Source organism: Opisthorchis viverrini (genome assembly GCF_000715545.1).
Source record: "Opisthorchis viverrini unplaced genomic scaffold opera_v5_9, whole genome shotgun sequence".
NCBI classification, from domain to species: Eukaryota; Metazoa; Platyhelminthes; class Trematoda; order Opisthorchiida; family Opisthorchiidae; genus Opisthorchis; species Opisthorchis viverrini.
In genome coordinates this window covers 2,894,559-2,919,784 of record NW_008751665.1, presented here as the reverse complement: position 1 = coordinate 2,919,784, position 25,226 = coordinate 2,894,559, and the positions used below count along the sequence as shown (strand labels likewise).

Sequence of the window (25,226 nt, the reverse complement as noted above, 5' to 3'; positions counted from 1 at the left end):
AGAAATGTTGGTTTTTCATTTGGTGCTCTCGATTAGTACTCTATCCTGAGAAGCTTGGCTAACTTGATGGCTTTTGACCGCCGTTCTAAATTGAAAGAATCAAATCGTCTTTAGAAAGTGAAGTTTAATGGATGAAAAGACTGTCCAAATACTTGCTGCAAATTAGGCACTTTGCATCATCTGAATGTCCAATGATGGATAGCATTTAGGCGTGAAAACCGAATTCTCCAGCGGGTAAAATCATGCTAAATTGACTGAAATTGATGCAAGTGTCTAAAAAAACTCATTGAACAAATTCGGGAGCAGCTGTTTATTGTACGAAATTTATCTCCCTGGTATGAAGGGCTGGTCTTCTCAGTCTTTCAAAAAAAGGGGGAACCTCCTTTAGTGAAATACACGCAATCGCAAACAAATTTGGCTTCGCAAGAGACTCACCTGAAATCCAGCTGAATCTCGTTTATGATGTGCTGCACCAGGCTACCTCATGTTTCAGTTGGTACGATATTCAAGATATCGCGATACGTGTATGGATGTAATACACTACTCATAAGGTCGCTGAAAATTCTTCGACAGTCCACGACCGGTTTCACCCTTCTTCGGGCTCATCAGGTGGGCGCAGTCCCCGAGTTTCCGTCAACCTTATGTTCCACTTGATTCCAGATTTCATGGAATTACCGAAATACACTCATTCGCAATCAAATTTGGTTTTGCGGTTTTGTTTATACTTGGATGAAATTAAATATCAATCAGCTGATACGTTTTCAAACAACTCTTATTAGCAGATTTGGAGGCCGATAACGAAGCGTGTCGTTAGTTGCAAGCCGAAAATTTGTATCTCGATTAGTTTCTGCCTGAGCTTGAGCTAAGGCACAGCTGAAGTGTTTGTATCGGTAGTTGACCCCCGAATGAAAGGTCTGACAGGGCTATTCCACAGTTGTCAGTTTCCGTGGGACGAATCGGTAGCGCGACAACGCAATTTCCACCGATTAATCCTGACCAGTGAAAGTCAGCGGGGAAGCGCCAACCTCTTCTCGTTACTGTCCCGATATTGGAAGCTTAAACGTTCAACGGTCGGCCTCCATTTAGTCGTATATTAACAGTGTTCTTTTTGCTTATGTACTGTGAATGGAGGGACATCAAGCTTGATAAGCAAACTAACTTAAATACATTCATTTGCAAACTAATTTGGTTTTTCGAGAAACGCACCTGGAACCCAGCTGAATCTCTCGGTTTTGATGTCGGGGAGTTTTCGGCAACCTTCTGAGTAGTGCATTACAAAACAACTTAAATACACTTGGCTAATGCATGATTTTCCATATATCAAGGTAAACCGCAGTTCATCACTGTTCCGCGCAACATGACCGTTCAGATGGGAGCATTGGTCACGCTGGAGTGTAAAGCTGAAGGAGAACCGCAACCCACAATCACTTGGTACAAGGATGGTCAGCTTCTCGAATTGGGTGGAACACGATCATTAGTGAATAACGGTTCCTTGAGGTAAGGCCATAAACGCATCCCGTTCGATTTCGAGGTCCTAGAGATAAGGTGATAGCACTATCAGTTGTTTTTCATGGCTGCACTTCGTGCATACTAGAGTTTTTTCACTCCATTTATCATGCCTTTTTTCCGGCGAGTTACTTTACAATGAACCAGTATATTCAACCATTCTGTTCGTTCTGGACTTTGTTCCCAAGCTCTAAATCGCTGCCATAGGAATTCAGTCATCGGCACCAACTGAACAATTGCTTGACCATGACTGTAACTGGTAAGTGGAGGGTGGACTGAGCTGGTGAGCTAACCAGCATCTGCTTATGGAACAATATTCTGGTAGTTTCTCCGGTGGCATCTGCTCACCGAGATTCACATTTTGTTGGCAGAGTCGAGCATGCTCGCCAGTAAGATGTTGGGTGGATGGTGTCACTCTTCATCTCTGCACCTATATAGTTTTTTTAAAGTGTACAGGTCATCTGGCTTGACCGGTTTTTCGAAAGTCATCTTACCTACTGTTCGACTGGTCCGTTTTACAGTTCCGTTGCGCTGTAGTCCATCTTCCCAGGTTCCTTCCAACAAGACAACCACAACGAAACATGAATCACAAACGAGCCAGTCAGAACAAATCACGAGAAATAAGTAGTAGTAGAAATGAGTAGTATCTAACGCACGGAAAGTAAGACTAAAACCCAACACGTTTCGCGAGCGGACTAATTGAATTACGAATGAGATGACTTCGAAAGAGCTAATCATTGTAGGGCGTTAAAGACACCCTCCTCGAACAGAAGGAGAGAAACCAGCAAAAGTAATAAAAAATAAGGTTATTCAGATCGTCAACAGAAGCGGTGCTGATAAATCGCAAAATTGTCTCCGAATAGATGCGTACATTCCAAATCGAAAAACGCGGACGGTTATTCGAAGCATTTCAGGTCAAATTTGTATACTCGCGTATTTTCTACGTTCGGTATACGTTGGTTATAGGTTGGCTGTCCTTGAAGTTATCGAAATTCCCCACCGTGGATGACGATGGAGGTGACCCACACAAGATGGAGAAAGGCATATGGATCAAACCGCCGGACCGCTTATAAATGGTTTTGTGTTGAGGTAGTGTGGTATATATGATAGTGGGGGGCGAGATGGCTCAAGTGCTTAGAGCGCGAATTTACTGACCGGAAGGTCCGCGGTTCGAACCCGACCTCTGCCTCTCGACTACCCCTGTCTAGGCTTGGGCAACCTGGCAGTATCCCAGCCCTCGTGCTTCCTTCGGGTGGCATGGCAGATAGGCACCAAGAGGGCGACTGTTTTTATTATTATTATCTATGATAGTATAGGATAGGATAGGATAGTATATATGAACTTGAGTCAGCCATTTAACCGGATGATTTTGAACCACTGGATACCATACGAACAACCTTTTGACCAAAAAGTGACTGTCACCGTAAAAGAATGAATTATCCTCCTTCCACCTTCTTTCGCATAACACTTGTTTGGGCCTCGTGTTTTCAACACGCACATATCCACAGAAGAATCCAAATATCGTGACGTTGGTATATTTGTAACGCAGATCAAAATCCCATCCGAATAGCTCCGCACTTGTACTAGGAAAAGCCGGCTGGAAGCTTCATCTGGAAGCGGCCGAAAGGGGATACGTCTCTCTACACGCCTAAGAAGTATGTTTTTACCACTTTTCACTTAGAATCGTTGGGGTTTCAAACGATGATGAAGGCAACTACTACTGTGTCGCATCATCTAGTTTGGGCGAGGATTTCTCTTCACCAGCGACACTTCAAGTACAGTTGGATGGCAATTGGGCTGCATGGTCAGCCTGGTCCGCGTGCAGTCACACATGTGGTCATGGGAGCCAGACGAGGTAAGAGGATACATTCCCCCTAGCTTCTAATGGTTGTTTGTGTTCGTGTATCTTCCAAAGTCCTCAGGTGTTTTTGATCCTCTGTCAAGTGCTCGTATCTTTCCACAGTTTCTCATAAGACCTCATATGTTCATCGCAAGCGAAGGAGTTAATGTGAACAAATCTAATGACAAGATCTAGCCGTCATTGTGCTTGCACAGCGATCGTTTAAACGTCCACTCTGCCTGCTTCAGGTCACGTACTTGCTCTGACCCGGAACCCAAGAACGGAGGTGCCTACTGTCCGGGTGAAAACACAGAGGCTCGCACTTGTCTAGTGTCCTTCTGTCCAGTTGACGGCGCTTGGGGCGCATGGACCCCGTGGTCCGCATGTTCTGCCACATGTGGCGCTGGTCTTTCACAACGTCAGCGCCGGTGTGACAACCCTCCGCCAAGCAACGGTGGCAAGGTTAGTGCTTCATGATCAATGTGTGTTCTGTTTTCTTCAGAGAAGTGGGAATACTGTTAGAAAAAAATATCTCCAGGCTTTTCCAGTTCTTATCTATTTTTCTGTAAGACAGTTGAGTGGATTCTTGTAAATTCATAATACTGCCTCCGGTTTTATGGGTTGAACACTGAATCATGTTGATCTACTCAGGACCCATATTCTAATGGTTCATCGAATTCCCATCCCCTCAAAAACCTACAGACCTGTGCCGGCGAGGCAGTGGAGGACGTCATGTGTCAAGGACTGCCTCCTTGTCCAATTTCTGGTAGTTGGTCTCCATGGTCTCCCTGGTCTGAGTGCTCCGCCGCCTGTGGAACTGGAGGCACACAGAGCCGTGAGAGAACTTGCGACAATCCACCGCCGACAAATGGAGGACGCCAATGCCCAGGTAAAGGGCTAATGGTGAGTCCCATGAATTTCAGGTTTTTTGTTCAATTTGCGCATTCTATCCTCAATGCGGTCGCGCAGTGGATAGGGAATTACCTCACGCTACTGATGAGCAATACCTCTGTCTTGCGACCAGCATCCTTTGGAGCAAAATTTTTCATGCTCAAGTGGCCTACCATAGAAGGCTCATAGATGCACTCGTGGGCTAAGAAGCTTCTCGGAGCGGAAGTTCGAAAGCTAGTTGACCTGTTGCCAACTTCCCATTTCACAAATCAATAGTGGCAAAAGATACAACACTTTAGGTGGCACCCTAGCATTGTACCAGTACCTGTAAAATGATAGCGCATGCAAATCATACGTACTTATGTCAGGTGTTGCGAACTCCAATGTTTGCAGGGCGAAATAATCTGACGAACAGTAGCTTGACTGCCAGTCAACTATGCACAGTCATTCATGACATCAGACCATTTCACCCTTAGGCCCGGGGTCTAGATAGATGGCAGAACAGTGCGGATGAAATAATCGACCAACCGTCACGTCATCTCTTACTGGTAGCTGGCTCATCGCCAGCGCAATCTGAGAAAACTGCTAAAGGCTCCGTCAAGATTTTTGCTCATTATATCATGACACCTCGCGTTTGGACCGGTCTTCAGCGGGGATACACAATAGTTCCAATGCCTTTTTGCATCTCAAATGACTGGTGTGTGTGCTTAGTCTATGGGTGTGGATAAAGAACACATCATTGTCATTGACCAGTGGTGAGACCACAATAGATAAGGGTACTGAAGGTTTGTCACGGGACAGGAATTATAAATTACAACAAAGGGATGAATGTAAACGTTCTGCATAGCAAACCGGATGGGAATGTTTCTCGGAAAGGATTTATTCTCGACATTATTCACAATATATTTGTGAAAGAGGGATAGATATATATATGGTCTTAATACACTACTCAGAAACCCTATTAGTAGTGTAGTCCGTCTGCAAATGTATCGTGATATCTCGAATGTTGTAGCAACTGAAGCACGAGGCGGCCTGGTGCAACACATTCAGTTGCCTGGAAACATCACAACCGAAAGATTCAGCTGGGTTCCAGGTGGGTCTCTCGTAAAAACCACTTTGTTTGCAAATGAGTGGTGTAATTCGCTAACTTCGTGCAATTGGGGTTCAAGGAGAACCTAAGGTTGACGGAAACTCGAGGACTACGCCTACCTGATGAGCCCCAAGAAGCCCCACGCATGAAGGGTGAAACCGACCGTGAACTGTCGAAAAATTTTCGGCAACCCTATGAGTAATGTATTACGTATATACACGCATCGCGATATCTTGAATATCGTACCAACTGAAAAGAGATTCAGCTGGGTTCCAGGTGAATTTGTTTGGAAAGGAACAGATATACTTCCCGGAGGATCATTCTCCTCCCTGTGTGAACAAGTTCCCATTTTCCTGAGGTGTTGGCTCCGCTGAGGACATATGTATCTTGTTTGATGTGCTCCTAAACAGGAACAGATATACTTCCCGGAGGATCATTCCCCTCCCTGCGTGAACAAGTTTCCATTTTCCTGAGGTGTTGGCTCTGCTGAGGACGTACGTATCTTGTTTGATGTGCTCCTAAACGGCATGACCACGTAACTCACCGACAGCAGTGCTCAGCCGCATTGGTTATGAAGCTATGTGATGCATCAGGCGCATTTTTATTCTTCGCGGAAACACAAAAGGATGTGCCCCGCAATATACTAAACCATATATTCTAACGTTTACAGTGCTGTTTACGGTACTATATAGTATACTTTATGCGTGATTTATTGTATAGCTTACCATATGATGTGCGATTTAGTATTCTACATGCTATACTGCACTATACTGAACTACCCCGTGCTATACTTTGCTGTACTAGACCACGCTATACTACCAATTGCCACATCATACCCTATTATACTATATAGTGTTATACTATACTATACTGTACAGTAAAATCTAATCCAGTTTAATAAACTACTCCTCTATAAGTCTAAAAGATGGGATTACATAGTTTCTGTTCACCAAAGACAGACCTAAGGGTAACCAATTAGTTTTACTTGCACATTAGTGCTTGGCTCCGACCACTGAAACTGATAAGGCGTGATAGTGTTTAGTGAAAAGTTGGCTAAACCCAGCCAATGATTATGTGCGTTATCCTATATAACCGTGCATTTAACACCTGGATAAACCCACCTTTCCTCACATCAGGTTCGTGCATGCAATCGAGGCCCGTGCCCTGTTAACGGTGCATGGGGTAACTGGGGTCCCTGGTCGCACTGCTCCAGGAGCTGTGGAGGTGGGCAACGCACACGAACGCGTCGGTGTGATAATCCCACTCCAGCTTTCGGTGGCGAGGAGTGCCCAGCTACGGGCTATATGGAAGTTTCTGAATGTCAGAACAACGCCTGTCCCAGTAAGTTGATCCGTACACTTGATCACAATAAAATATTTACGTCCTATCGACCATTGCTCAGCAAACAAAACCGATCCCGAGGTTACCGTGGACAGTACTTCCTACAGTTGACCGGGTAAAATCCGCAGGTCTTTTGGTAGCAGACGGAAGCAAGTTACACAGATTTCGAAAAACGTTGTTTGATGTCTTTAGTAGTGTTGTGTGAACTCGACGTTTTGCGGGTCACCCAGGGACGAATTTGTACTCTTAGGTTGATGCGCTCATTCTCTGTTAGCTAACCTGTCGTAGCGCTTCTTAGTTTGTTTCTAGGACGATAACCTTCACAATAGCAACAACTTTCAGTGTCTTCCGGTGTCCTCATCAAACCATCTTGTGACAGTGCTTCCAAAACGGTGACAAACCTCGGTCGTCAGGACTGTACAACACTTTTACGCAAATACCCTAGGACATCTTGGCAATTATAAGTTAATAGAAGTTCCGTACATGTTACTGGGGTTTTTGTAGCACAATCGGTCCATACAACATGGGTGGATGATGCAAGTGGGTATGGTTTGATCGATCAACCGCAATCATCTTCCGAGGGCTGACGGTAGCCTTTGTAAGTGTTGCTGAATACGTATACACTGAAATCCAATTGAGGTTCCACTGAGCAGCGCGATCAAGAGGCGAAAACGGCACTCTATCGGAATGCGGCGTCCAACAGATGAACGCTGCGAACGATACCGTTTGCTGCGTGGGTAGGAGTTCCGCCCACATTGAAACCTATCCTTCCTTTGTCTGCCTGAGCGGTCGCAACAAGCAGCATACTTAGTCCTCTCGTTATTATGAGAACGCTGCCTAGTGAGTGCTCAGAAATTAATGTAAAACTCGTGACATTTTGACAAATGTTCCGACCTAGGCTATCAGAAAGTGCTCAGCAAATATGGAGGTGCCAACAGTTATTACCGTCATTCATTTCCTCTTGTGGGTATTCCTTTAAGATCCTTTTATTCACCCAAGTTGATCATTCACAATCTGTGTTGACCCATAGTTTTACTGTTGGATACTTAGTGGTCCTCATATGAGAAACCCATGCAGTGATTTTTGGGAAATCAAGCAACGTATCTTCCTTTCTCTGTTCATGTTCACATCTCCTAGGCCGCACGTGTCGACGCTACCCGCGTCGTTTGCGCAGGCCACAGGTTGCTTCAACACAGTCTGCCAGATTCATGCGGTGATGATAGCCATAATACAAATCAGAAGATGTATGTGTGCACTAAAAAAAGTTTTTAACTGTGATTGACAGTTGTTTACAGGAGCGACTGTAGCATGTATAAAATAAAGATCAATATAGAATGTGTAGCAAGTCAACAGAGAACTTATCGTATGTGAGAGTCGCTTGGTAAAAGTCCGAACGGCGGGAACGTGCTTTTCTCCGCAGTGCGACTGCTACACGTATTCCATAATTGTCCGTGGGCTTGCTCCCTGCGCGCGCGCGAGTCTGTGTGTGCTGACTGCGTTCGGTTTCCCTATATTATGTAGGTCCGTTTGTGCGTACTTGGGCGCGTCAGCACATGAGTAGTTGCTACGCTCACTAGACGATACAGACAATCGGTGTCCGATGAGTCAGATTAATGTGACTTGGTTGTGGGCATGAAAAAGAGACAAGTCTCGTGATCAAGTGAGCGACTGTGGGCTGAACAGTCAAGTGTGCTGGTAACTGGGTCGCTACAGTTCTACAATTCCACGCTTGTCCACTAACGAATGGCTGGTTCTTAGGTGTAGAGCTCTGCCCATAGGACAGCAAATGAAAACCACACTAGCTGTTGAAGCTAACCAGTGGATACCAATTCAGAGAGTGAATTGTGAAGACGCGTAATTTATTTCGCAAGAAATCTTGAATAACTCTGAACCATCTGAAGCCCCAATGTGACGTTCAGGGTTTCGTGGCTGCGGTAGTATTCAATCATTAGGCTAGTTATGCTGGCGGCCTATTTGTCCACAGCTGTCTTCAGGTACGCAGTGGTCCTGATTTCCCCCGCTGTAGCTCTTTAGCACTTTGAGTCTTCAGATTAGACCCATAGAAGTAGCCAGCTTTGTTCGTTCGATTCCCGCACACTTAAACTACTGAAGTATCACGGCATTGGTAGATCTCTGGTCATTTCCAGCAAGATAATTATTCATAATTTTCATTTTTTATGTTATAAACACCAATACATGCAGAACGCCTCAAAGATTCCTGGCCAATCTTAGCTCTTCAAATACTAGATGTGTAGCAGTTGTGCATAAAACACTTTAAGGTGGGTTCTTATGAATGTCTATCCAGCCTAAACAATTTGATCTCCTGTTACCCCTCTCTGTCACATGCAAGTTAACGGTGAGTGGTCCAACTGGTCATCCTGGTCCGCCTGTTCCCGCACTTGTGGTGTCGGTCTGCAAACACGTGAACGTGAGTGCACGCAGCCTGCGCCCCAGTTTGGTGGTCGACTTTGTCCCGGTTCGGCCAAAGAAGTGCGTACCTGTGAGGTCAATCGACCGGGTAGTTCGATCGCTTGTCCCGGTACAGACCAAGTCACTCATCAGGCTTCCTGGTCCGAGTGGTCAGCATGGTCAGTTTGTGAACGAGACTGCCTGTTTAGCGGGCCTCGATCCGAACTGGGTGGATGGCAGCGACGTAGCCGATCGTGCAGACTGACTAGTAACGAGGGTGAAGCAGACAAGAACAACGGACAGCAAACGCATGGATGCCCAGGTCCAGCAGAAGACGTACAACAGTGTACACCCGAGCTAGGATCTTTAGAATGTGCAGGTAAGAAAGTCCACGTTCATTAGTTCACCCACGCGTTCCCATACTCGAAAAGCACAGCAGTGATCGTGACAAACATTCGTTTCTAGATTCCACGGATCGACCTAGATCTGGTGTCATCTTTGGTCATCTTCGTGGACAAATAAACAAGGTAGATATTGGTGTGATCCCCATCAATGCTTCATGGTCCATGCCCGAAGGACGAGGACCAACAAACTATCATTTCGAACTTTCTGAAGTCCCTCCCGAACACAGTACTTGTTTGCAAGCCATGTCGGAGTTATACGGTCCGGTGTTTTGGTATGCCGCACAAGAGGTGAGTCGTGTGTATGGAGTTCAACTTGTGTTTAGCGTTGCGGAACGAAATCGGCATTTAAAGGTGTCTAGGTAGAAGGTTTGACCTTCATTTTGCACGGTGATTCACCCAACATCTGTTCACCCTGGGTCCTTCTAAAGTACTCTTCCAACATTTGAGAGTGATGTGGAGATTTGTGCATTTTCAGAGCATACTTTTTCAGGCATTCTGGTACGCAGTTCAGGTAAACGTAGTGTCAACAAAAACGCCTCGAGCCACTGACAGGGGCTCTACGATTCAGCTAAGAATGACATGAATAATCTAGCATCATAATACTCCCCCGTTCGTCTGCTTACTCCTCCCACGTACTTTTGGTTTCCACTTTTTTTGCTCATCCGCGCATCCCCCCACTTTCATCTTGAAGCGAAGGCCGCCCCGTCTGTCACAGGTAAACAAGCATGTTGTTGCGTTGCGTGGATGTATGTGCGTAGCTGACTTAACTGATGCATGTTCGCGCCCCGTTTGCTGGGTCTGCCTTGACTAGATCTGCGTGATCTCCGCGTTGTCGCCCAGCCAATCAGAATCACGAGAGTGGCCTCGGAAGGAACGCCGCACTCACACCTCTGAGCCAACATTCCGCTCGCCGTTGTCTGATCGGCGAACCTCGGCAGTGTGCTGTGCGGACCAATGACAACCGAGTATCTTATAACTTTGAACCCACTTCTTCCTTTTGATATTCGGGATCGTCAGACCAACCTGTGAATCAAATCTCCGCATCGGGAACCTCTACAAATTGAATCAAACTATATGAAATAACCAACAGAAAGCCAAAACCATTTGAACGTTCTCAACCACTTTTATGTACCACTTCAACCTTCATAAATCAGACCACCATCGAGGCGATGGATGTATTTAGCGATCAGCTTAAACCAAAACTTATGATCGATGCCATAGCGAGACATGGTTCAATTTTTGCACCTTGCGAGGAATATACATGACTTAAAATGCCCCAAACGGAAGCTCAACTAAGTTATTTGTGCTGGTCTGTTTGCCGAGCTTGGTAGTTGGATTGCAAACGCTTCATCACCAATCGAGATGACATTGTCAGTGCTTATTTAGTTGCTCAACCCCGCACCGAGGTTGTCAACTTGATTGGTGATGAAACGTTTGCAATCCAAATGCCAAGCTCCGCGAACAGACGAACAACCAACCAACGCACCCAAGCTACCTATATTCCACAACATTGTCAACTAAGTTATGTCGGAAAGTTTACGTTTACTTGTTATATCTGCTGATTCGCCGACCTGTGGTATCTGCTGCAGACCCGCTCCTGTGCCTAGTGTCGGAGAGAAAAAGGCTCACGGAAGGGAACACAATAGCTATATTCCAACAAAGTGGTTGCGAGAGCGCGAGTGCGTGCGAGTGCGAAAAGTACAACGGCCTCAAGCTTTTTATTGGAAGGACACTGTTTGAACTTGGTCCAATGCTGACACACGCGGTCTGGCTTTAGTACGAGGCAGCGACGTGCTGCATATTGCGGAGGCGTTGTCTGTCCTTGATCAACGCCGACTCGCGCTGTCTGGGTTTGATGCAAGGCTATGACGCGCTGCATATTGAGGAGGCGCTGTCTATCTGGTTAACATCTAGCGGACCTGAGAGTCTCGGTAGATTTCGGGCATTCAGTGGTTGCTTTCAGGAAGCTGACCTTCCTGATATTACTGATATTCAGGAATGGACTTACAGCCCTCAAAGTTGAATTACTTCAGACGACTCGCCTCAGGTTATACCCCATATTGTCATACGGAATATCCCTTCCATACTGTTATTTCAAATAAACTCCCCGTAATTTCCAGGTTTCTGGTGCCTCCAATGGAAATAGCGTGGGAATAAATGGGGGCACAATAAACTGGGAAAGCCTCGGTCAGTTTTCCGATGGAAGCCAGATAAAAATATCCACCCGTCTCACACCGACCAATGAAGGTTCTCAACAAACGGCTGACAAAAGTCAGCGCTTTCTCAGAATGGACTCCTATGTGACAGGCTCCTGCTCAGTATCCTTGTCTGAATCTGCTCGAAAGGGCGAAGACCTGGTGATCAAGTTGCATCCGTTCAAAGAGAACATTGTTCAGCTCAATCCACATAAAGGTTAGTCCGATCATGCTTTGTCTTGCTTTGTGAGTGTCGGTTCCGACCAGTTAATTCCTCTTAACACCTCTTAATTTGTCTACTCTCTATAGTGTTGATGGATATAGACAGAGAGGGCAATAGGAACCGGGTTATCTACACTGGTGTTTTTGTGTATATACTACTCAAACCCACTCCTTATGCTCTTCACCTGATCTTATCGAATTTTTGTCTTCCAAAGGTGAACTACATGCATATTCATCTCGGGCATTTGGAGTTCAGAAACCGGGTGATTTACGGTCCCGAATTGAGCCAAATGCATGGACCTCGGCCATCCAAACTACAGGCGGACGCCGTCAGCGATATCTAAACCAAGAACTCAATGTGGAACGAACGAACATGAACGCTGACAAACCTAAGCGAATCATTCAGCTATGGGCTGAGGCTTACATCACGAAACCTCCAACTGGAGGATTTTGTCCAGCAGGATTTGAACTGCAACAGACACGCTTTTCGGGGATCGGAAGTGCTTTAGAAGCCCAACGTGATTATTGCCAGGGTGAGTGTTGAATCTAACACGACCTAATGTTAATTCCCCCATTCATTTTGCTTACTCCGCATATGTACTTTTGTTCTCCAGCTGTTTTGCTTATCCGCACCCGCTACTAAGCTTGCCGCAGAGGCCGTCCTGTCCGACACTAGTGTATTGACACGTGTCTGTGTGTGAATGTGCGCTGCTGACCTATGCGCGTTTGCTAAGCCTGCCTTGACTTGCTTCCTCATGAGCTCCATGTGATCGCACGTCCAACGAGAATCACGAGACTGTCGTCGGAAGGGATGTCCGCAACCTATGCGACTCAGCCATCATTCCGCTCTCCGTTGTTTGGTGTGCAGACGTTGACATTGCACTGTGCCGATCAGTGACAGACCTGTGAACTTGTTGACGTTACGAACGTGAACAATTGAGGTTTGTTGTACACATTCTTCCTTTTGATATTCGGGATTGTCGAACCTACGCGTCACTCAAAGTTCCGTATCGGGAACCTCAACAGTATGTTTCAGATGAAGATCTAAACTGCTTGTTGTCAACGGAAGGTTTCGAAGTTCCAACTGATTCTTCAGCCTGAAAGTAAACTCAACCTTTACTGTTTCGTCCTTCACTGGAATCACTGGTAGCGTGCATATCACGAATCCCTAGTGAAACTCGAACCCAAGACCTCCTGTACCCAAGACCCTAGTGAAACTCGAACCCAAGACCTCCTGCTTAATAGTTACACACTGTACGATTCGGCCACGAGTGACTGATCAATATTATGCCTAACTTGCATCCAGTCGGCCGCTGAATGGTCTCTCAGCGAAAGTACTCAAATGGTGCATTTTCTGCTTGACTTTACTTACAAAATTACTAAGCGGTTCTCAACGGCTTCACGTAACTCTTACATCCTCAGATTCATACACTTTTACTAAAATTTTGGACAGCAGGAGTGCAAATACACCCTCTATAACTTACCTGACCCCTATTTCCTCTCATTTCTCAAGATGTTGATGAATGTTCCTCAAGGAGCTTGAACCAGTGTGATCACATTTGTGAAAACACCATACCACATTACAAGTGTGCCTGTCATTCTGGCTATCGTCTATCATCTGATGGTCATTCTTGTGTCGACATTGACGAATGTGTAGCCAACCCGTGCACTGATGAACAGAAGTGCGTCAACACTCCGGGCGGTTATGAATGCAAGAAGTCTTGCGCAGTCGGCTTACGCGAAGTGGCCGATGGATGTCAAGGTAAGCCCAACGTTTGTGGTTGGTCTAAGTTAATGTAACCTTGACCAGGGATCAAATAGTCGCCATCACATAACAGAACAGGGGGACGAGGCCAAACTAGTGGCCGATGGATGTCAAGGTAAGCCCAATGGGAAAACGTTTTTGGTTGTTCTAAGCGAGTGACCTTGACCAGGGACCAAATAGTCGCCATCACAAAACAGAGCAAGGAAGACGAAGCCAAACTCGAAGTAGTCTTTTGGTTGTTCAAGCGGGATACTCGGACTTGTCTGATTTATGGTTGAAATCACCACTTCATACCTCTGGATGGTCTGTTTGATGATCAGTTAGAACTAACTAGTCACGGCAAATGCACTAATTTGCATATCAATTTGGTTTTGACGGCAGACTCACCTGGAGCCCAGCTGAATCTTTCGTTTATGATGTTTTTAAAAACACCTTAAGATCAGTCTGAATTCGATTCGAATAGAACATAAGGTTGACGGAAACTCGGGACTGTACCCACCGGATGAGCCCCAAGAAGGGTCGAACCAGTTGTGGGCTTTTTGAGTGTTTTCAGCAACCTTATGAGTAGTGTATTACGTCTGGGACTGACTGGTCTCAAAACCAAAGCCTGAAAATTGAGTGGCCATTGTTGACCACGCTCCAGCGGAGTCACGCGATCCTGGTTGACAAAGTTCAACTCATTCATACGGCACTTCTCATGTAGTGCCATGTGAAACAGCTGACGATTCGCATCCCAAGCGCGTAACTCGATAGAAAAAATCCTCTATGCCTATCAGCTGACTGCTCAGGACAAAGCGGTAATAAAACCAACATGATACGGGAAGTGGTGACTTCGACCTCAAACCGCAAGCTTGGACGCGTCCCTTCGACCAACCTTGGTGCCGTTGGATACCAGTTTAGCTCATCCCCTTCTTTTTGATTCTTGCATTCGTGAAACAGGTCATGCGCAGTTGCTTAACTGGCGAACAGTAAACGTTGTTATTTTGGCGTATAATTCAACAAAACTGAATCTCCTACACAGCCGTAGAAGGCGTTCAGCTGTAGCACTTCGATGCGGATATTTTCCAAATCATGTGGCTACTTCTGGTTGTCATCTGTTTTGTATTGGGAAGCCATTCATTCCCTCGACAGTGTTGTTAACAATACAATACATACAACTAGTTGAGTGTATCATTTGTTGTCCCTCGATACTGAGCTACGCCGTAGTCGCTCCCTCAATAACGACCTCTCAAAACGAAACGGTCTTCCTGTAAGAAAGAATTTTAATGAAGTAAAATATTTCTAACATGTCTCTCCAGTAATTAAGAAAAACTCACAACGCATCAGTAAATATCGCACTTGAAGCATTTGAACTGTTCTTTCATCATGACAAATAATACTCGCCTCTTTCCACACCTTTTGCTTAGGGGTTACCGCAAAACATGTACAGCTGTTTCAGAAAAAGTGAGGGGAACAAACAGAGCTAAGCTGGGAGCCATGCCACAGTTGGGGTCTACAGGACTGAGACAGAATTAACTAGTTAACGCTAAGGTTCCTTTAGATATTCTTTTAGCGAAGGATATATCCGCAAGCTCTTATCGGCGTTGGGAATCGCTCATCTTGTGGTACGAGTCGAGTGAATCCTCTGCATCAGTTTGCTGAAAGTGTTCGAAAAGCTTCCGTGGTGTGGAGTTTCCGCTACCATATAGCACTGGTTCGTCGAATACATGATGACTGCGTGTTGTCATCAAATACCGCTTCGGTTAGAGAAGAGCGCGTTTGTCGCTGAACTCCGGAGACAAATTTGTGATTTATTCAGCAAGTCATTCGCATCCAGTAAACCGCATACTTGTGTACTAATTTATACGAATATGAGATTCATGTAAACTTCTCGTTCGTATCATTCGGATATATTTTTCCTTAAGGATCGCTACACATAAGGTCGCCCTTTGTTACCAGAACGAACTGTTAATTGCCAAAATTTTCGTCTTAACTACGGACTGATCGGTTCTGATCAATTCTCACATTTTGCTTATATTTGTCGTCATCACATGTTCAGCCACCAGATTGCATCGTGCTGAGCCCCTATTGATTTATCATCGTTCCACTCTCACATGTGACTCCATTGGTCGTTGCATTTCGTTAGTTGTCTACCCGATCATGCATAACTGTTGTTTCCTATTGGTTATTCGGTGAAGAGCAAGTCCCAGCCAATTCCTGCCATTTTCCGATGTATATAACCGCATTATTTAGCGACAAAAAAGACCTGTTCCTGTGCTCGACTTTGGCTTCTTCCTTACGCAAGTTGACGGGTTACCTCCGGACGACACAACACCCTTGGCCCATGTTGCGGACCTTATACGAAACTAGATTTTTTTGTGGTAAACACTTTTGGAGGGTGTTGTACACGTTTTATCACGTATTATTACTAAGATGACCAGTTTATCATGCTTTCCCTTTACGTCTTCCCTAAAGATATTGATGAATGCACCGAAAAGCCAACCGTCTGTGGTATCCACCAGTGCGTGAACACGTATGGTGCATACTACTGCGCATGTCTTCCGGGTTATGTGGAAACGGAGGATGGGTGTCGAGGTAAGTAATGGATTCCGGTACTTTTTGTCACATGTTTCTACGACAACCCTCGACGCACCTAGTTCCTGCAATCCCTACCTCTGTTTCATACTTATAACACTATTGTGATCCTGTAGGTTTATTTAGTCAGTAACCGCGCCCTGGATCCATTGTGACTAATAAATACTTTTTACCTCTGGCTGCTACGGTCCAGTAGATCATGCGATTCAGATTACGAGACTTATCCCATTTAGCTTTTACCGCAAGCCCTAACTTGATGAATCCGTGGCGCCATAAAGGTCTGTGTGAATCGAACACAACATTGTTATGTCTGCTGATTCGCCAGTCTTTGGTATCCGGCTCCTGACCCGCTCCAGGGCCTAGTTGCCGAGACAGAAAAAAAGACTCGCAGAAGGGAACACAACAGCTATATTCCGAGAGCGTGAGTGTGTGCGCGTGCGATTTACAGCGTTCTCAAGCTATTTATTGGAAGGACACTGTCTGAACTTGGTCCAATGCTGACGCACACGGTCTGGCTTTGGTACGAGGCTGTGACGCGCTGCATATTGCGGGGGCGTTGTCTATCTGGTCAACATCTAGCGGAGCTGAGTCTCAGTAGATTCCGGGCATTCGGTGGTTGCTTTCAGGCAGCTGACCTTCCTGATAAACATGGATGCGATTTCAGCCATCTTCAACTCTAAAATATGTCAAAAATAACCAAATGTCATTGTGAGGTTTGAGCTGCCATATGTCTCTAAAATCTCGTCGGGTTCCTCTGAAATGCAACATTTGAAATAAGTGCCGTTCACAAGAAATACACTCATTTGCAAATCAATTTGGTTCTTACCAGAGACTCAACTGAATCTCCCGTTTATGATATTCTACAACTGAATGTGCTACACACAAGCCGCCTTATGTTTCAGTTGACACGATATTCGAGATATCGCAGCATATTTTCATAAAGGAAACTGCTCACAAGGTTGGTGAAAACCCTTCCACATTTCACGACTGGTTTCGCCCTTTTTGGGGCTAATCAGGTAGGCGCATTCCCCGAGTTTCCGTCAACCTTATGTTCTACTTGAACCCAAATTGGACTGTTTTCGGGAAATACACTCATTTGCAAATCGATTTGGTCGAACAAATCTGTGGTAACGATGTTAACGAAAGCGCGGGATCTGGTAATCAGGTTAAGTAATGTGAAATTGCAGTCAATCGAAGTATTCTGCTAATCAAAAGAACCCTGCTGGCAGCTTCCACAAAGTGTTCAAACAAAAACACTGCACTGACTGGCAGATCGTGCTTCAAAATTGATAATACGAAAAGCACCTTTTCCATATGTCAAACCTTTCAATCACTTGCGCAATCTTCTCACAGTTGCATAGTAGCGAAATAGTCTCTAAGTACCTGCAGAAGAATGCTGGTTAGCTATCAATGTCGAGGATGAACTGCTTGGTCTCAGAGACTTCAGAGTGGATCGAACGGATCGAGATGTGGGTGAAAAGAAAGTCGTTGCTGAAGTTCTGGCATATAAAACTCAAACTGGAAACCCCTTTTCACTTCCTCAAATATGAGCTCTGTGTGTGTGTGTATGTGCGGGCCCAGTTCCCTCAGTAACTTAAGATGTCTCGTGGTTGTGAGTAGTTGCAGTACACCAGATTGTTTGACGATCTCCCGGAATTCTGGTCTGTGCTGACCCAAAAACACGTTGAAATATCTCTCAAAGGCACACCTGGAATGAAAAAAACAGAGACCAACCCTTGTCTGAGTTTTTATCAATCATGCCTGCCTGGTATGTTTGCAGTCTCAATGCAACCTGATATAAATCTAACGATTAGGAGACTACGTTCACCTGAGGCACTCCAATAAGGACGAACCGGTAACAGAATGTCGAAGAGTTTTCAGCAGAATTATGAATAGCGCGTTATGTCAAGACCACTCACTACATGCTTTGCCCAGTTTAGTGCTGAGCACGATAGTGTGGCCCATTCATACTAAGAAACAAGAGGTACAGGATTCTGTTCCGGTGATGTAAAACAGCTGACTTAAATTTAGGTGTCACGCTGACTCGCTGTGTCTGAAAAGGGATGAAACCGGTGGTTAGCTGTCGGTCTTTGTCTACCGGTGGAATAGGTATCAGCTCTTGTGATAAGTAAGGAACTCCTACATGTTGAAAAAAAGCCTTTAGGTAGCTTTTGCGCTGCATTCCAGGGTCCTCTGAATTCTCTCTTCACACCATGCGCAAATATGAATGACACTCGCGAACTAATTGGTCATTTTGCGTCTTAATAAGTGCATAGATGATCCCCTAGTGCCAGTTACCTAGAAAACTTAACAAGTTATTGAACGATAGCAAATATGTTGAGCCTTTCCTTCTTTTACTCACGATGTAATGAAGTGTATTTTTATTTTCTTGACATATCACACTGCGCAAAAAGTCGATGAAACTCAGTCTTTTACCGATTTTGCCTCTCTTAGAGCTTGTCTCGTTGGCCTAGTTCCCCAAGTTTTCGTCGATCTTGAGAACGTCATGAACGAGAGGTTCATCTGAGTCTCCCGTTCATATCAACTAACTTGCAACCGTGTTTCGTCAATGACCGGATGCCTAATCGTTTAGGTAGAGTACTGACATCACGCTACACATAAACTTATCCTGCTGCAGCGAGGTTGGCTCCTGATGAGGCTTGTTGTCTTCCTACATGAACTAATCTGTGATTATTCCCGTCGAATTCACGTCGAATTTCATGCAATTGGGGTTCAAGTGAAACATAAGCTGACGAGGACTGCACGCACCTGATGAGCCCCAAAAAGAGCGAAACCGGTCGTAAACAGCAACGTTATAAGCAGTGCATTACGTCTAGAAAGTTTTCCAATTTCGCTTTTTCTTCGTATTTGTAGTGTTACATAGCGCATCCACTTCGAACTCTCTTCTGGTTACTCTCCAGATATCGATGAGTGTATTGACAGTGCGGCCAACCAATGCCGTGAAAACGAGCGTTGCGTCAACCTGCCAGGCACCTATAAATGTCACTTAGCTTGTCCAATCGGCTATCGGGTATTGGCCAAGCCAAATTCAAACACCATCGAATGTATTGACTTGGATGAATGTGCGTTGGGTACGTTCAACTGTCCGCCAGGTTCACGCTGTTGGAACGAACCGGGTAGCTATGCATGTCGGTGTGCCAATGGAGCGACCGCTGGAGCCCGAGGCTGTGATTGTAAGTGTTTTGGTGTAGCGTGAGCTTGGAGTTTTTGCTAGAGCCAGTGCATGCTTTGTTGGTTTTTATGAACTTGCTGTTGCTTAGACTACATAGTTCGAATTAAGCCCGCTGGACAGCACTGACTCAACTTCCACTCCCTTACTCATTCTCAAGCTTTCATGTCCCACACGTGCTCTGATGTAACCGAAACTTGCGGGTACACGTGTCCTGATGAAAACAGTTGTAACATAACACTGTCGCTGTTTTTAATGTGCCTTACTCAACTTGCGCTGTCACATTAGTTTTACACGCGTCTTCGATCCGGAGCGGTTCTGGCTCTGTGTCAGGCATTTAGCAGTACACTAGTCAGATAAGCGGTGCAGTATTACAGCGACATATAGAACATGAGTCCTCCGTTGCGGCTGAAGTGCTTGCTCCAGATATTCGCCGCACTTCCATGTGCTAGCGCAGTGGAGTAAATCTCAGTTATTTAGGTCATGAAAGAAGTAGGAAATCCCTCGTCAAGCAACTCAAATCATCATGAAAAGACATTCTTACAGAATAACGAAGACAAGTCGTAAACGTGGTAGAGTACTTGCCCTGTAAGCGGGTGGCCACGGGTCCCAGTTCCGTCCAAAGACTGTTTTTCGTTAGCAGTGTGTTTGGGTCCATATTCCAGATTTTTCAATGCCCCATCTTTGCAACGTCGATTCAAAGCCAATTATCTTCGAATGAGTGACTCCCATCAGTGCATATGTATAACGTGAGACAGCCTCCGCGGAAGCTCAACTGATAGGGCATCCGCCCGGTCGCGGGTTTGAGTCCCATCTTTTTGTTGGCACTGCGTGTGTTGAGAACAACTCTGGGAATGTCGATTTATCGTTTGTCGCTTCATCTCTAGTACCCTCAACCGATATTTCAACTTCTACATGCTTCACTGTACAGGGTCTGTCTACGAATTCAGTTGAATCAAGTCAATTCTTGCCAAAAATAATCCATTAATATGACCGGTTAGCGTATCAGCTGTGTTTGTGGCACAGTCCCTTTGAAGTGACGTTTGTCGCACAAGGAATTTCCACGTGGGGCCTCTTCTTGAAACCGCAAGGGGTTTCTACTTCGGTTTCGGGCGTTTTTTTTAAAGGAGGATACTCTGTCGCACAAGGAATTTCCACGTGGGGCCTCTTCTTGAAACCGCAAGGTGTTTCCACTTTCGGTTTCGGGCGTTTTTTTTCAAGCGAGGATACTCTGTGTCATCCCACTTTCTAAAATCGCAATCCCTCTTCATTCCTCCCAAACAGATCGAAACGAAACACTATGTAACGAGGGTTTCCAATGGGATGAAGTCAAAGGCTGTGTCGGTGAGTCCAGTGATACTACTTGCAAGTGACTTCAGTATGCGAAAAATCCAAGTGATTTTGTGCATCCTTGCGTATTTATTTTACACACCAACCTTCGGAAGATTTCTTGGTGGACCAGTGTGGAGTCCCTGATGGGCCTGGATATCAGCAGGGGAGATTTTAGAAGTAACTTTCCTTCGGATAAGTGGCCACTTGTCCAAGATACAAACGGTGTAATTGAGGGGGTCTTACAAGATTCTGGGACACGCATTGGAGAAAGATTGTCGAACCTATTAACACAGTGAAATTAAATACTGTCCAGTCATATTCTAAATCGGGTATCATTAAAAATAATCTGTGTAAGGTTAATCATCTAAAGATGCCCATCACATTCAAAGAAAACGTTCAAAGAGGCTTGGAAATAAACACACACAGAGAGGACAAAATGAAAGCGCTAAGTCGGTGGAATGTGGTCGTTCTGAGAGCCATTTTAGCGTTAGCCCAACACAGAGGCGTCGCTGAAATGGCGCCCTATTCACTGTCGGTATAATCTCCGGTATCCTCTCTGAACTTTGCAGCTGAAGCCGTCATTTGATGGTCAGATGAAAAGTTGGCCTTTCAGAGAAATGCGGTTGGCAAAAATGTGAGGAACATCCACAGTCCGGTAACGGCAGTCCGTTGCCACTAGATCTGCCCCCCAGGTTTTCTGAAAATTATAGCTTCCTTAGACGGCTGTTGCACTCTTCTATGGTCGAATTCCCTGTTCTTTGCGTAGCTCACGCTTGACTGAGCACAACCATCGTATGGTGTGCAACTGGGTGATCAATAAGTAGGGTTCTACTTCGAACGGTCGTGATGTGCAGTTATCTGCGAAAATGAGTCAACCGTCAACCAATCATGTTGGACGCGAACTCTTCCAAAAAGGACGCGTCTAAACACAGAAATAGCACAAACAGAGCTGTTCCAAGCAATCGGACACGAAAGTGAAAATCTCCCTTCCACGGAGTTTGACAGACTCAATGAATGACGAAGTTTAACCACAAGCTGCCAGAGTATCACTTAAAGCAGTGATCAGTCCATACCTACCGTGTGGACAACCAATTGCATGATTAGCCATCCTCAACTTCAAACCACGTAATATGTGACTGTCACAGCGTGACTAACTGAAGTGCTCCTTGAAGGTTGGCGGCCGAGTGTGCTAGCGCTGTCTATCCTATAAAACCAGTATCTCAACCACACACCCGCATTCCATTTCATCCTCTAACTTCAGACGTAAATGAGTGTCAGACGAATTCCGGACAGGGTCCGTGCCAATACAAGTGCATCAACACGTTCGGTGGATTCTACTGCGAATGCCCACCTGGATATAAGCTGGACAAACAAAGCAATACATGTAAAGGTAAGTATTGGTGGAGAGATATCTCCGGTTTCTCATTCTACCTGGTTTCGCTTCAACCCATTTGAGCTGTTGATTCAATATGATAAGACTTTTACAACACCACAGAAGTCATCTCAATGATTCATGGGATCTGTCGTTTGGTGAGAAAACAGATTTACTGTATCAAGAATGTCATCCTTAGATTATCTTTCGCCGGAAACTGGGACCTGGGTTGCCTTGAGGGTAATCCGACCAAAGTGTTGTTTTACCAAAAAATTCCAGGTTTTGAATAGCCAATACCACACTCTTCCAGTCAACTCATTCATGGCCCGAATACGCACTGTGTAGATGATTGCAGTACCAGCAATTCCCTAACCCGAGATCCAAGTTGGGATTACGCAGAAGCATTCATAAAAGTCATGCGTTCCTGCAGCGTAGGCATGAATCGGAACCAACCTTTAAGTGCATACGCTTTCGAGAACCCCGTTTCTTTGCGAACGTAATTACGGAATTTGTTCGCCAAGCCCCATTCGCATCTATTATGACCTAGTTGTCGCTACCCAGTACGACCTACGAAGTTGGTGAATTCACCGCTTTCTCGAAAATCCCATAGTTATTAGTGACTTATTAAATCATTGAAAACTGCTCATATTGGTCACGGACGCCCAAAACACTTGCCAATCACCAGTGGTTGATCCACTGGTCACCTGTGCATAACAGGTAAATCACAGACTTAGCGAAATACACACATTTACAAACTAATTTCGAGAGACTCCCTGAAACCCCAGCTGAATCTCTCGTTTGTGATGTTTCCAGGCAGCTGAAACTGGTCGTGGGCTGTCGACGAATTTTCAGCAACCGTATGAGTAGTGTATTACAAATATAAATCACAGGCTGTTTGCGCAGAGCTAGGTATCGTGCTGCATGCAGGTTGCTGACGTCGATGTTCTGTCAGCCGGCCTAAGCGTGATGGCGTAGCACTGAGCGCCGGCACTAGTTCTACACTACAAAGCGCTGATCTTAACCATTAATTCCTTAGGGGTTCAGCGGGATACTGCACTTTCCTCAACTGCATTACGGTGACAATGCTTCTTTTTGCGGTGTCAGGCTGAAAACCATTGGTCGAATTGCCGTTGATACTGGTGATTAGTGTTCTCGCAGTGTGACGATGGAGTCGGTCAGCTGTTGAGTGAATTTCAGAGCAGAATTGCTTCACTGGCGCTCCGCAGGTGGTTTAGAGTGAGTACGATGGTAACTGGTGAGTCCGATTCTTCTGAGGTATATGCACAATTCCAAGTGGTTGTAGCTGTGCTGGAAGTTGTATAACCGCTTCGAGCGACGCACTTGCGTCCAATTATTGATTTGCACTATCCTTCTAAGCTCCCCAACCTTGTGCAGATGGTGACCAGCGAAGCCGCTCCGTCAAACAGTCAATTTTTGCAAGACCTGAGACCAAAATTAAAGTTTTCTAANATTTTTGCAAGACCTGAGACCAAAATTAAGGTTTTCTAAACTTCTCTAAAGTCTATCACAATTGGGGAGTTTCAGCCGTCCTCCAGTTTCAGTCATATTCTGCATTCCAATGTAGATAATTTGATTACGGATGCGGCTGTCGGGCCATTCGTTCTACTTGATCAACGTCTATGTGTACATATATTTATCGCAATCTATGAACTAAATACCATTGCCTTACACTCGACTCTCAAAAGTCACGTGACTCGTTTGTTAGTACTTAATTAAGGAAACGTGTGTGTTTATGGAGACGCCCAGATAGACAGCAGATGCGTTCCAACCTAAGTGACTGGGGGACGCCCCGTGTGGCAGCACGAATGAAGGAAGGTAGTGGAAAATGTTGTGGCGTGGACTAACTTACAGCTCGGTATGAAGAGGAAAATTCGCAGTGGCCATAGCGGAAGTCAAAGGACTTTGATAGTTGAGGTAGGCCAATGCTCTTTGTCCATGGGGTGTCAAAAAAACGTACGTTTATTCCCTCCGAGTTGGTAGAATGTACTTTCAAAGTGAAGCCACCTCAAGCGCGCTGTTTTTTGAAGAAAATCAATATTGCCACTGTGGTTCAGTGGAGCGTTGAACTGTGTTGCCTACTAGTGTAACAGTGGATACTATTGATGAGGCATGCGAGTAGTATGTTTTCTCGTAAATCCACTTCGCGTCTCTTGAAAAGTGAGGTGTATTGCGGAATTTGTGGAGTCGGTTTGTAGCATTTGCTTGCATTTGTGTAACAGTCAATGAACATCAAGGAAAGTTCAGGAAGACGCGTTCAAGGAGAAGATGGGAATTCAGTTTTGTAAACAAGATGCATATGAGAGTTTTGCTCCCCTGTCTAATATTCTGTAACTGTTCAGTTGGTGTTTCTCCAGCAAAGGTCTTCTTCCCTTCACCAGTAAGAAAACTGGCCATTTTAAAGACGTCTGGGTACAATTAGTAACACTGCATTCATCTGCAAGGATCCAATTCCCAGGATGGCCTATTTAAGGGAAATGTGGATGCTTGAGGTTAACACTTTTATAGAGTTCAGTGAGAAGCTGATAAGTATGTTATTTTTAGGTGATGAACGATTGAATTGCACTGTTTCCCACAACCCTTTTGCGAATCGGAACATAATGTGAGCCCTCATGAATTCAGTCTTCATGAATTCCCTGTAAAATGTGTCCTGAGTATGTGAGTGTTTTACGCTGTACTAGAACCCACGAAGGCTTCGAGCTGAATGTGGAGATCCAGATCATCATCATCACTATCAGTTGTAATAACCGCGTACTTGTTCTACAGTGGTTGTAGCTGCCACAGTTTCGTTCACCGATGATTTGGGAAGGTGGGGTAGGTAGCTACGCATTGGAGGCGGGAGCTGATAAATTGGTATGTAAATACAGAACTGTAGGTGGACTGTTAAGTGGGCGAAAGGGAAGGAAGTTATGCATTGAAGGCAACAGACTTTATGCATGAGCGCCATTGAGGGAGCGCCTGTTGGACAATGTCTCCAACCACTGACATGGCCCGTCGCAGGTCCCCATTCAGGAAGACGGCAGTGACCAGCGCAGCTGAGTTTGATGGTAATGGCCTTTATACTTCGCTGCCAAGTC

At 45.3% G+C, this 25,226-nt stretch overlaps 2 protein-coding genes across 2 annotated transcripts in view; one reads left to right on the top strand and one right to left on the bottom strand.

Moving 5' to 3' along the window:
- T265_00913 (hypothetical protein) overlaps positions 1 to 667 on the bottom strand; it is a gene marked incomplete at both ends in the record, with an annotated part of 8,993 nt that extends 8,326 nt beyond the window's left edge. The window contains one exon of the mRNA XM_009164808.1: positions 591 to 667. Coding sequence (XP_009163072.1) covers positions 591 to 667 — 77 coding nt within the window. The remainder of the gene's footprint in view (positions 1 to 590) is intronic.
- The window catches only part of T265_00915 (hypothetical protein), a gene marked incomplete at both ends in the record, with an annotated part of 141,560 nt that overhangs the window by 112,257 nt on the left and 4,077 nt on the right, over positions 1 to 25,226 (top strand). The window contains 14 exons of the mRNA XM_009164810.1: positions 1,326 to 1,497; positions 3,188 to 3,361; positions 3,595 to 3,808; positions 4,049 to 4,249; positions 6,464 to 6,668; positions 9,019 to 9,456; positions 9,543 to 9,769; positions 11,602 to 11,893; positions 12,114 to 12,431; positions 13,412 to 13,660; positions 16,118 to 16,237; positions 19,159 to 19,431; positions 20,712 to 20,771; positions 22,021 to 22,149. Coding sequence (XP_009163074.1) covers positions 1,326 to 1,497; positions 3,188 to 3,361; positions 3,595 to 3,808; positions 4,049 to 4,249; positions 6,464 to 6,668; positions 9,019 to 9,456; positions 9,543 to 9,769; positions 11,602 to 11,893; positions 12,114 to 12,431; positions 13,412 to 13,660; positions 16,118 to 16,237; positions 19,159 to 19,431; positions 20,712 to 20,771; positions 22,021 to 22,149 — 3,072 coding nt within the window. The remainder of the gene's footprint in view (positions 1 to 1,325; positions 1,498 to 3,187; positions 3,362 to 3,594; positions 3,809 to 4,048; positions 4,250 to 6,463; positions 6,669 to 9,018; positions 9,457 to 9,542; positions 9,770 to 11,601; positions 11,894 to 12,113; positions 12,432 to 13,411; positions 13,661 to 16,117; positions 16,238 to 19,158; positions 19,432 to 20,711; positions 20,772 to 22,020; positions 22,150 to 25,226) is intronic.